General features: G+C 47.0%; 1 protein-coding gene across 3 annotated transcripts in view; it reads left to right on the top strand.

Moving 5' to 3' along the window:
* The first annotated feature begins 5,476 nt into the window (after nucleotides 1–5,476).
* LOC131261833 (glucose transporter type 1) overlaps nucleotides 5,477–11,768 on the top strand; it is a 54,723-nt gene continuing 48,431 nt past the window's right edge. For 2 of the 3 annotated variants that reach the window (XM_058263674.1, XM_058263671.1), the window contains exons 1-3: nucleotides 5,477–5,609; nucleotides 6,093–6,209; nucleotides 9,560–9,791. In XM_058263674.1, the coding sequence (XP_058119657.1) occupies nucleotides 5,477–5,609; nucleotides 6,093–6,209; nucleotides 9,560–9,791 (482 nt within the window). Of the gene's footprint in view, nucleotides 5,617–6,078; nucleotides 6,210–9,559; nucleotides 9,792–11,768 lie in introns of all 3 variants that reach the window. The other variant, XM_058263673.1, reaches the window with a different exon arrangement.

The raw sequence follows: 11,768 nt of genomic DNA, 5'->3' as shown, positions 1-11,768 counted from the left end.
ACATATCGTCTGAATTTGGAACGGCAATTTGCCACAAATGCCCTCCACTGTTCGTGGAGTTTCTCTGCCGACCAACCCTGACCAATGGCATAAGCAGTTTTTAAGTCCATGTAAGAAAGCAGGGCGCTGGCGACAATGGAAGTTTAAAATGAGTTTTCGTGGAAAACAAAGGTTAACCTACATTTGGTTCATAAATTATCGATTGTGGTCCACCTAGTGGACGGATGGCATCCAGAAAAGAACCTTGCAATGGTGGCTATCTAAAGCTAAAGACATTCCTTTTTATTGCTTTCCAACAAACGCCTCAGGTTGCGATGGCGTTTAATAACTTCTGGTGGTAAGTTGTGCATTTTTAAAGACACGTGTACTGATTGACCTAATTCTGCGTAAAGTTCTCCAGCGAAGGAATGGGTCCGCCCAGTTCACCCAGCGGTATGTTAACGTACACCTTCGTTTGATGGATTGCGGGGCACTTAACAGTTTTTCTTCAGAATTCATGAACTCCCCCCGAAGCGGTTCCTGGCGTGCGGAGATTAATTTACATGTTTCGTTGCATTCACGAGGGGGGCGGGCAGGGAAAATATGTAGCAATTTCACAACAAGAAAATTTTCTTCAACCCATCCCTTCTCTGGTTTCTTCTAGGAAGAAGTGGGGGGAAGGAGTGCGGTACAAAGCTGAAAGAACGCATTTTATTGCTTTGTTTTCGATGAGTGTAATGGGTCTGTGTGTGTGTGTGTGTGTGTGCCACCAGTGGGTTTCTAAATGGCCAGGAAAAGTAGCTGCCCGCGTGCCCCATCCTCGTCCCTATTCCACTCCTTCCACTCATACCAGAATTGTTTGGAGCAGAATTTTCCAGAACAATTCAAATGAATGCCTTTGAAACGTTGCCAGAATTCCAACCCGAAGGTACCGGGGGGCAATTGGCTTGTAAAAACCAATTGAAAGTGGCATTTGGTGTGCGTTTCTGACTGTGATTGTTTGCGTTCGTGCACCGCTTCCGGTTGCCATTACCTTGCCTTTGCCAGCTGCGCCAATCGTTCGCAGTTCGGCACGATTTACCTTTGCCCGCTGGTAGCGCCCGGGTTTTCCGGAACGGATTGAGGAAAACCCTATCACGCCCGTAAGAATAATTGCAAATAATCGCACTTACATGCAGCGAAAGTTCTTTCGGCTTGTGGACGAGTTAGCAAAGACCTACCATTTCGACGGTTAGTCTTGCTCCGGAGGCTTTGGAGCTCGTGCAGCTCCTGATGGAAGCACTTCCTTATGCTGCACTTTGTGCGTGCACGACTATGAGTTGCGTGCGGAAGGAATTGTTGCTTCCAGCGTGGAATGCAATCAACTTGGATTCTATTTCTTTTCCATTTGGCAAGGGTTTGGAATAATGGTTCAACCTATGACCCTTCACCAAACGGCCCAATTTGATCTTTTCTGGGTTCGTACCCATTGTTTCCAGGTTCTGGGTTTTCTGGATTCCAAACAAATAGCAAACGATATCCAATTCTTGGCGGTATACTACCAATGCTTTAATTACTATGCGACCTTACAGCACACAAACTTTACTAACATCAGTTAGATAGGAACAATCTTTAAATTTAAACACTCTTCTGCAGGTCATTTGAATATAAATAAATAAAAATATCAATGCACAATGTCACAACTGCTGGACTAGTGATGTTCAATTAGAATCCTTTATTAAATATTAATGAACAACCATCATCAGCCACATGTGCTTCATTTTGCCAAACCAAATACTAATCGGATCAGTGCAATGCTAATTTCAAACGAATACTGATGCTAAAATTATTGTAATGCGACCCATCGAAGGGCTTTGATATCGACCAGCTCATCGTTCCATTCCACAAAAGGTCACAAAACACGTTTCAATATAGACCACAACGGACGTTGCCTATCATCGCCTTTTAGCATTTATGATTGTAAATTAATCTGATGTTATTCACCCGCCGTTTCGATTCCGTACATAGGAGAGGCCGGTCTGGCTCGCTAACATTATTATTTGTTTCCACTTTGAGTGTTTGAGCTGCCGATCACGATTTAACCGTGGCTTAACTCGGAGAACTTGGTTCATAATCTGATCCATAACTTCTGTGTACCTGATTTGCTTCGATTGAGGCTCCCAGATACACTTCAAACCCATCGGCTACATCCGTTCGTTTGAAGAAATACCCACTGGATATCCCGGTGTGGGTGGATGACAGGCTGCCTGACTGACCTTTCGCCCGGCCATTAGCCGGGATTGCAGATCTTACACGCCTCAGTGCTGCACACAACTGGCAATTGATTGCCAACGTTCAGCATCTTTCGTCGATCTATCTCCCTCTCTCTCTCCGCATTTCGGGACGATGTCGGTTCCAACACTCGTACCGTTTTCGGTGCGGTTGTCTGTCCATATTTTCCATCTTGCAGACGAGCGGCGGCACGGGAAGCACTTATGACCATCAACAACATCATCGTCAAGACGCAAGCCCCTGATACTGCCATGCCTCGGCCAGTGTACCACCGTATATGGCGCTTGGTATGGCACGCATGAATCAACCGTTCACTCAATCGCACGAGAATCGCATAAGGTCCGCAATCATCCGGCAAACTAATTCCTCGCTTGTATCCCAGTCCCTCCGGGAGGGACACGGAGGCGAAGAGCCACACGAGCCAGGCCAATTCATACCAATCCAATTCGATCCTCCAAACATGCCCTAACCTTGCGAGCGAGCTTTCCGACCACGAAGCACCAAGTAGCCATATTGTGGTGATGGTGGTTCTCGGCTGGCCCTCGCCTGGTCGCTAGTGATACGAAGGATTAGGGCGTTGGAAAGGAAGGAAAGTGAAGCGCTGTATGTTGGCCAAGGAGGGGAGGACAGTGGTACAATTCAGGCGCATCCGGTTCAAAGATTATCGCAGAAACCATAATTTCATAAACTACTGATTCGACACAAAAGGCAAAAGGCCCGGCAAAATACTTTCGGAGGAAAAAATAAATTCATCCCTGGCCTGAGCGCATGATGCTGACTTGCAACTCAGCAGGCCGGCGATCCCACGCCGGGATGTGCTCATCATATCCGTCCGGTATCCCTAAACGAGCCGAGGGACTTGTCATGCCTCGTGGGGGACAGGGCGTGCCCTGGAACCGATGGAGCTCCGGTCCAGTAGGGCCTGCTCACGCGGACCTCGACCAAACTGCGTCAGATTCAATGCAAGAAGAACCAGAGAGAGAGAGAGAGGGAGAGATAGAGAGACGCTTTGGGGTATTAGGTATCCCCCTCGAAAGCCTGGCGTTATACATGAATCATATCACAGTCTCGTATGTGTGCCAGTGATGTAACGGTTGGAGATAGTGTACGTGTGCCTCTGCTCAGAAGAGCGCAGAGCCTCTATTTTGCCGCAACCAGCCGTGAAATATTATTTAGATCGCACATATTTACTTATTCACGTTTTCCATTCCGGTGGCGCTGTGGAATGTTTGGTCAATGAGGGTGCCGGTTGTGTATGTGTGTGGCTGAAAGCCGATGTGCCTTTTGAATGGGCCTGGATGCATGCGGCAGGAATGTCGGCAACGTAAAGCCAGACTCACGTATCACGTATGGCAACAGAATCCAACCACCTGAAGGAAAATAATATCCTTTCCGAAAGCGCCACTCTATTTCTTTGCCCGGGCTTTTTTCCGAGAACTTCTGGTACTTGGTCGGAGTATTTGCATACACACACACACACACACACACTCGGAACCTGGCACGTCTTTGTCGTCCGTTCTGCGAGGCGATTCTTTGTGGCCACGAAAGAGATTCGAAGCTTGCCGAAGAAATTCGGGATTGCGGTAGGACATCCTCCGTGTCGCTTGGTGGAGTGGGCAGCAAGCATCGGAGGATAAGATTCATCGTTCCCCGGGTTGAGGTTAGCGAGTGGTATGCAAACCGCTTGCAAACGCCATAAGTCCTTCCAGACCTAGGTAGACCTTGCGCCATCGTGCGCTCAGAGATCCACCACCTGAAGCGATACTTACACACACACAGCACGATGGGCTAAACCTTTCGAAGGGTAACTTTTGGACGTTCCCTTGGCGAGCGAGTTGGGAATGACGTGACTCCATAACTCTTCAATTCGGTTGCCTTCTGTTTTCTGGGAGGAAGTAAAGTAGAACGGACCGACAACAAACACATCAACCCGGTCTGCGTTCGGGCAGATTCTCGGAAGATGCAAAACCTCAGTCCCGGAAGAGCCGGAAACGGAAACGGTTACGGGTGGTAGTCGGAGCGCATTAGTGTGCAGCACCTCGCCGATGTGTGGTGTTCAATTGGATAGAAACTTCCGAGCTTCCGAGAGTAGCTGTTGGAGAATATAACGGAAGGAAAAAAGCTAAGCATGTACTCGTATGTGGTCGGGATAATACTCGGAAATAAAAGCGGAAGCGGAACAAAGGAGTCCAATTGTGTGTATGCGGCTAGGCGCTCGAGGAAGCTTCCACATCCCGGTTCCACCATCCTGGCTTCGTTCGCTGATGTAGTGCTCCGATGATTGCACGCCCGACTGACCTCCCCAAAACTCGACCGATGCTGGCAAGGGCGAAGGCAGGGGCACGCTCGCCTCGTTGCCCGTGGGCGCCACAGGAGATATTTATTTTGTTTATTACTTCTTTATGCTCGGGCAGGCACGATTCGGGAATTACGTGCCGCCCGCCACGACGCTGTAACTTACGTTTATCGAAGGGTTAGCGCTGTTTGAACTTCCAGCCAGTTCCTCCGGTGGACTACCTTTTTCCGGGATCCGGGTCTTAGGCGTTGGCCGGACCGTTCCATATTCTACTTGCGTAACTTTGCGCTTCGACCGAAAGGTGATAGGAATAGATGGAACGAACGCCGCCCGGAAGCTAGCAGCGCGAGCACAGAAAGCTATGATGAATAAGTTATTACCGTTCCCGATTGGCCTAGGGTTACCGGGCTACTTGGACGGTTTTGGGGCAGAAGCTGGTGCTGCTTTTGTGATTATTTGCGATTGCCTGGTTGGCAGGTATGGAGAGGTGTTATTGGAGTGGTATACACTTCAGATATTGTTTATTTAAAACCCCTCGGTGTCGCACGGCCAAATGACTGGCCAGAGGCGAGCCGGGTGAAAGACGGTGAAAATCAAATAATGATTTTACATAAAAAAAGACAGTGTCGTAACACGTGTAGTGTGATAAAACTAAATGGATATCGTTCCCGTGACCTCACACAGCAGGTACTAACATTTCATATTGTCTGTTCTCTCTTTCAAACACCACGCGCCGCCCCGACGTGATGTCCTTTTCGACCTACTAACAACACCATCATCACCATTTCACCTAACGCTGTGCACCGGATGCTTGGAACAAAACCAACGTAACGAAACGCACACACAAACCCACGAAAAATCCCGTAATAAACATCAATATCGGCCACAAAAATCGGCTCGTAAAACCCAACAGCCGGCCGTCTCCATGTTATGGCGACAAACGGCGACCCTTCGATGATCTCTCCTCCGTCTTCCATTTCGAACGGCCCCGAGCCTCAGTTGCCACCATTGCCACCGCCATTGCGATCGACGCAAGTGCTGCAGCCGCTGTCCGTATATCCAGGTTGGTTGTTGCTCTGGCTTCCAGGGCCCTCCCCTCACCTCACGTTTGATAGATGAACGCCTGCCGAAGTAGTGGTAGTGCTGGTAGTAGTTAGTAGTTGTTAGCGTTTCCGTTTTTCCGTTTATGTCATAGGTTGGCTTTGATAACGCTTTCGCTTTCTGTTGCGGCACGGATCACTAGATTGTTTCTGACATGTAGTGAATCTCTTGCAGATCGGCCCCGTCTACTAGATCGGTATTTCAATGCCGCGTCAGACGCATAGATTTGGTGGTTTATTTTTGTTTGTTTGCTGTTGATAATGTTACGTTCTGATTTCGTTTCACGTAAGTATTTGTTCGTTCATTATGGACAGTTTGGTAAACGTCAAACGGTTACCTCCAGTTGTTCTAATTCACATTCTCTCCTTTCCATGCCGCTCCGGGGATATAAAAAACTTATAACGCTTAAAAACATGAAAACTAATCGAACGCAACCGAACGACAGTATCAACATTGAGTCAGGAAGCAACGTATGATTATGTCTTTAGTGGGCCCCTGGATTCACAGGCCCTGTCATCAACACTCAAGCTGACCTCACCTCCAGTTCGAGTACGCCCGGACGGTAAGTAGAGTTAATGGACATACCGATATTTTTCACCCTTCGATTACCGGAATCACATACCAATCCTTTCCCAAACCACCTTTGACGTCACCCCCTGGTTGGTGCTTGAAACATATTATTTTCATTGAATTCCTTTCCACTGTGCGGTTGACCCGGACTCCTCTCGTTCTCTGCTCAATCCAGTCCAGTTCTAAGTTGGGCTCTCTAATTCTAGTTCTCCGAGTACAAATGACCTATGGTCGTGTGGTGAAATGGTTAGATTTGCTCGAAGTCGATGTCCTCAACATTTTAAAACTACGGGATCCCCTTCACCGCTTTGTGAACGCTCCACCGAACTAAGCTAGACCCTAATCGGTGTCGATCAGGTTGAAATGCATTTGATTCGATGCGGCTTCAAATGAGAAAAATAATTCCACCGCAATGATAAAGGAAATGCTCGACATGGTCAAACTAAATGAGTACCCTAGCCCTTCTCTCCAATTTCCATCTTCCCGAAATCGATGGCAAATCCTGTTTGCCGGAAATGATTGCATGTGCGGTTCTTACTAGGAGAAACACTTCACCTTCCCAATCCGACTCCCAACCGGTCTTGGAGGAAGTTTGCTGGTAAAGTGAAGGGATTCTCTACAACGGTGGGCAACTTTTCTTCTCTCGTATATTTATTCACTTTTGAATAAACTCATCCCACTGGGAGGAGCTTTCCTGACAAGGTACGGTTCCCAACCCCTCCCTCTGAAACCCCGGTATGGGGTGGAAACCCTTCGTTGGGTTGAAACTTGGCAGAGATTCCTGGAAACCGAGATGAAAGAAACAAGCCAAGGAAACGCACAGGCGTCTTTTCCATCGTGCCCATTTTATTTGCGTCTTTTAAACCCCGCCCCCCTCTCCCTCCCCGGTGCAGAAGGAAGCGTGATCTGAAATTGATCCGGGGCGAGGAATACATCAGCCCGAATGTAATGAACCACTTCCCGGGTTCCACCTCAGGTTCCTCGTTCGTCTTACGGGCTCTGGGATCGTTTGCACGTGGAACGACCCTGGGGCGGTCTGTCTGAAGCACTGGAATAGCTGTTGATTTTAGGAAGACCGGCTCAAGGTACCGTACGCGACGGGTAGGATCGGACGTATTCGGCTCTGAATATTTCATGGATTGGACGCTGCTAGTCCGTTAACTAATTTAAATTAAAATTCTCCCCCCCCCTCCCTCGTTGCGCCCTACGTGTGCTCCTTCTCTGTTCCCTGATCTATCTTCTTCGTCGCCAGTTCGAGAGGTAGCAACTTTCCTAAAGGAACTGGAAGCAATCCACCCCCTGTCGATACACAATCGAGGGGACTCGGCAGAGGTTGCGGCGGGTCGATGTAAGGAGCACGTGTGGGGAAGAATCTTGGCATCATCACATCGTGCGGTGATAATCGGATCGAATGTGCAGATTGATTAAAGCCCGATTAAACCATGGGAGAATGAAGCTCGGTAGGTCGTCTCACCCACCCTCCCATAGTCAGGATGACAACCTCCGCACTCATCAAACGATCGACCCGGCATAGATCCCTGGGAAATGGAAGGACTTAAAGGAATGGAATCGAATTCATGGGAATTGACGCCATCACACTTTCGGAACGGCACGAATTGAATTGATTTGAGGAAGATACATCGGAAATGGAATAAGAGAGCAGCCGAACGGACGGAGCGGTGGTGGTGTGAACTCTCGGAAATGAACCTCCGTGTACTCGTCGGGCTCACTTCAATCCCTTGAAATGGGAAAAGAATAAACCAGGTAAACCCCCTAACGAATCACATGGAAAAGGAAAACATTAGTCAGGTAAAAAGGCGGCATTTCCAGAAATCCCAAGAGAATGTTTGTCGGTCCGGGCGTTAGTGTGGCGTTCCATTAACATCCTATCTAACCGGTGAGGCTCGTTCGGAGCTGCCCCTCCTGGCTCCCAGGACCCTCCTTGCTCACGTGCGCCTGACGCGGCCAGTTCCGGTCGATCCGATTGGGAATGTATTTATGCAACACTGCAACATTATCATTCCGTTACAATTTCCGTAACGCGATAATTGAACCGTAAACATTCGGACAGTTTTAATTTCCAGCCCGTTGAACTTTTCGGGGTCGAGGTGTGAGGTTTCTCGTCGGTTTCCCCGGGAAAACTCCCCACCCTGTCTGCTAATGAAAGTAATCACCCCGTGCAGGAGAGCGGAACTGCAAATGTAAGCATGTTTGTAAAAGCCTCTTCAAGTGATGTTTCGGATAATCGAAAGGGGACCCCAACCGTTTTTTTTTCCTTTCGTTTGAAGCTAATTTTAACGACTAACGATGTTAGATTACGTACAGTACGTCTTCAATTATTTTAAGATGTTAATGGGTTCTTCAAAACGCAAACTTATTGGAACAGTGTATATGGAATGGTTGCAAATATTAACCTGTTTGATTTATATTTCTAATATCCTTAGAATATCTGTAAAATATACAATAAGTTGCTTTGTTTTTTAGAACAAAAAGTTCGTTTCTACTTTTTTGAAGCTTTTGTAAATTCAATAGCGGACTTTAGGCTTGCTATAGTGTACAAGTGTAACTTGTACTTTTGTGAAATGTTTTCTTTTTTAAAATGAAAATACTCACGCACTTTCTTGAGGGGGTGTGAGGAGGAGCAACTGTTGGGTTTTAGTCCAAGTACACATCACTCTAAATTCGACGAAGTAAATTGAAATGTCTTCACCGAGTGATTAGGCCGGTCCCCAGAAGGTCTTCCAGTGACCAGCCGGGGGGATCCTTATCACATTCGTTTTTATTGTTACGACAACGGGCGACGTCAACAACTTTACGAGACAGGTCGAGCCGGGCTCGCATCGGTTCCTTCGCGCCCATTCAATTTTATGGAATTGTTGCTCGTTTAGGCTTGGCGGTTCGAATTTCCCCATTCCCGGCCTAAACCCACCGTGCCCTCTGAACCCCGTTTCGGTCGCTTTCGTTTGTTCTAATCCATTTTATCGTTTTCACGGGTTGTGATCGCTGTGTTGTATAGATTATTTTTTCTTTTTATTATTTGTCCGATTTTAAGCTCTTTTTCACGACCATCCTTTATTGAGCCGTCCTTTTGAACCGTTTCCACTTTTCCACGGCAGCAGCTTTGTTTTTAATGCGGAAAGCCATTACAAAACGTTCGATACGCTGGCCATCACCACCTGGGCCCACAATTAGGGGGACCTGGGGCGAATGAGACCAACCTTGCGCGACCCCCGATCCTTCCCTCCACCTTTTGACAACCCCTTTTTCTAACCACAACCCACCCTCCCCGCAACAGCACTGGATGCCATCATTCTAACATTATCTAACCTCTAACGTAAAAAGTGTATCTTCCATTTCGGCATGCCGGCCCGCCAGTGTACCGGTCCCAGTCGATCGATTCGCAACGGAGCAGTGGCGTAGACGATGGGCGTTCGTCAACCGGGACGCGTCATTCGCCCGGCAGTGGACTTAAGCGGCCAAGATACATAGGAGACGGTACCGGTTCCCTCGGTTCACGGAAGAGCGAGCGCTGCGATGGGGAGGATGCGGAATCATTACGTCAATTGCTTATCGAGTGAGTACCGGGTCCGAAGGGCCGCACCGCCGACGGCTTTCTCTTTACCGGCTTTCCCGTCTTTCAGGCTGTTTAAGTTTTTTTTCTTGGTTGGGGGGGAGATTAGATTTTCGTGTGCTTATGAGTTTCTTACCTTTCTGTTACCGTTACGTGCGCCACTATTAGATCAAGTCCGTTCCATCTGGTGAGGAGATGTTTTAGCAACATCTAGTAGGCACTGGAGGCGGTCTCAAGGCTATTTTACGCACGACTTTAGATATATTGTCTTGAGTTTCCTAGTTTTTCTATTTCATCGATATCATTCAAATCATAAAAACTAATTTATAACCTGTCCAAAGTCATTTAAAGTATTTAAAACTATTTGTATCGGTTAAAGCATTGCTTATATCGTCGGCAAGAGCCATCAAATTTCCAAACAACATTGAAGGAATCAGTTCAAAATTGAATAGACAAAAATATGTTACCGGTTTCAGTTTATTACGGTATCTTCGGCTTTTGATTGGGAAACAATTCGGACTATTTGGTGGACCTTTTCGTACCTGTAGTTGTTATTCTTTACATTTCTATCAAAGCTGGTGATACAGTTCACCTTAAATATCATCCGTTTGAAAGATCATATCACTTTCTCTTTGACCCCAACGATTGCGCATCTTTCATTCGAACTTCGAAATCGTTACGTCACCAGATGCTACCATTTTGTAATCATCCTGTCAGTTTCATTATGGTTTGTCCATCGTGAACCGTTATTTCGCCCTCATCTCCTTCCAAATACAGCTCCATCTTTTCTTCCCGCTTCCTTTATGGGCAGGCTTGTTCGCTCTCGAGTTAACGTGTATCATAATGATTTCCGATCATGGCCCTCTTTGCCTATCTCTTTCTCTACTTTCCTGTGCCTTTAAGTTTCAAGTTTCAACGATTGTGTTCATGATTTTAGATAAAGCACTCCGTCTCATTGCGCTCAAGTTATGCCGTTCCCTTGTTTCATTCGATCCATCACATCCATCCATGTTTATTCCATTCATTTGTTTTGTCTTGCTGCTCTACGGCACTGTTGTTACGTGTATCCTGTGTTTGACCCTTCAATCCGCACTATCGTTCCTTTGCCTTGCGTTGAATGTCGTTGTTAGATGACCTTTCGTTACCTGTTACTTGTGCTGTTTCTCGTTCAAATCGATGTTTATTTTAGTTTCATTCATTTTCCAATACGCTATGCGCAGTTTAGACACATACGTTTTTGTTTTTGTTAAACTACAGGGTTTGTTGGTGGGTCGTTTATATTCATGAAATAACTTGCATTTGCATCGAGTCCAGTAAGTTTCTGGACTGGTACGAACGTCGTACGTACGTTTCAGTCAAATATCGGTTATGTAAGTGCACGAACACGGGAAGAAAATTGTTAGCCCAGCTTTGTTTTTTTTTTTGGTCGAATGAAGCTGACGATGTAACGAAACGATCGCACGGGGATCGAAACATTTCGATTTCACTTGCGAGTCACGTCCCTGTTGGGTTTAGCACATGAGGTTTTTTTTGCTCACCCACCCCCGTGTCTGTTTCCACCACTACCAGTTTGCCCTTCTAATCATCTTCAGCCCATTTCCCGGAACGAAAATCGATTACTCGTCCGAACTGGGTCCTCCCGCTCACTCGCTCTCGGCTTGCCATTTCGAGCGGGAAAAAAACCTATGCATTTTTTATGTTTTCATTAATGAAACGTCCACCACTGGGCCGGGTGGACCTTTGATACCCCACGGAACTGACCTGGGGTGTGGACTACGGTTTTACTCAGCCTTCGTTGATTGGTTTTGCCATTTTACGAAATTGACAAACATTTGCAACTGGACAACGAGGAGTCATCCTCGGGGCGGGCTTGTTGGAAAATTCTAGCACTTTAACTGTTAGCACTTGAAGCGCTTGCAAATCGATAACCATAATACATGGAGGAAGATGTTCAATTCGTCATCCGCCATTTGATGAATG

The sequence above is a fragment of the Anopheles coustani genome, chromosome 2 (assembly GCF_943734705.1).
Source record: "Anopheles coustani chromosome 2, idAnoCousDA_361_x.2, whole genome shotgun sequence".
Classification (NCBI taxonomy): Eukaryota; Metazoa; Arthropoda; class Insecta; order Diptera; family Culicidae; genus Anopheles; species Anopheles coustani.
The sequence above is the reverse complement of the archived record's forward strand: the minus strand, read 5'-3'. Positions and strand labels throughout refer to the sequence as shown.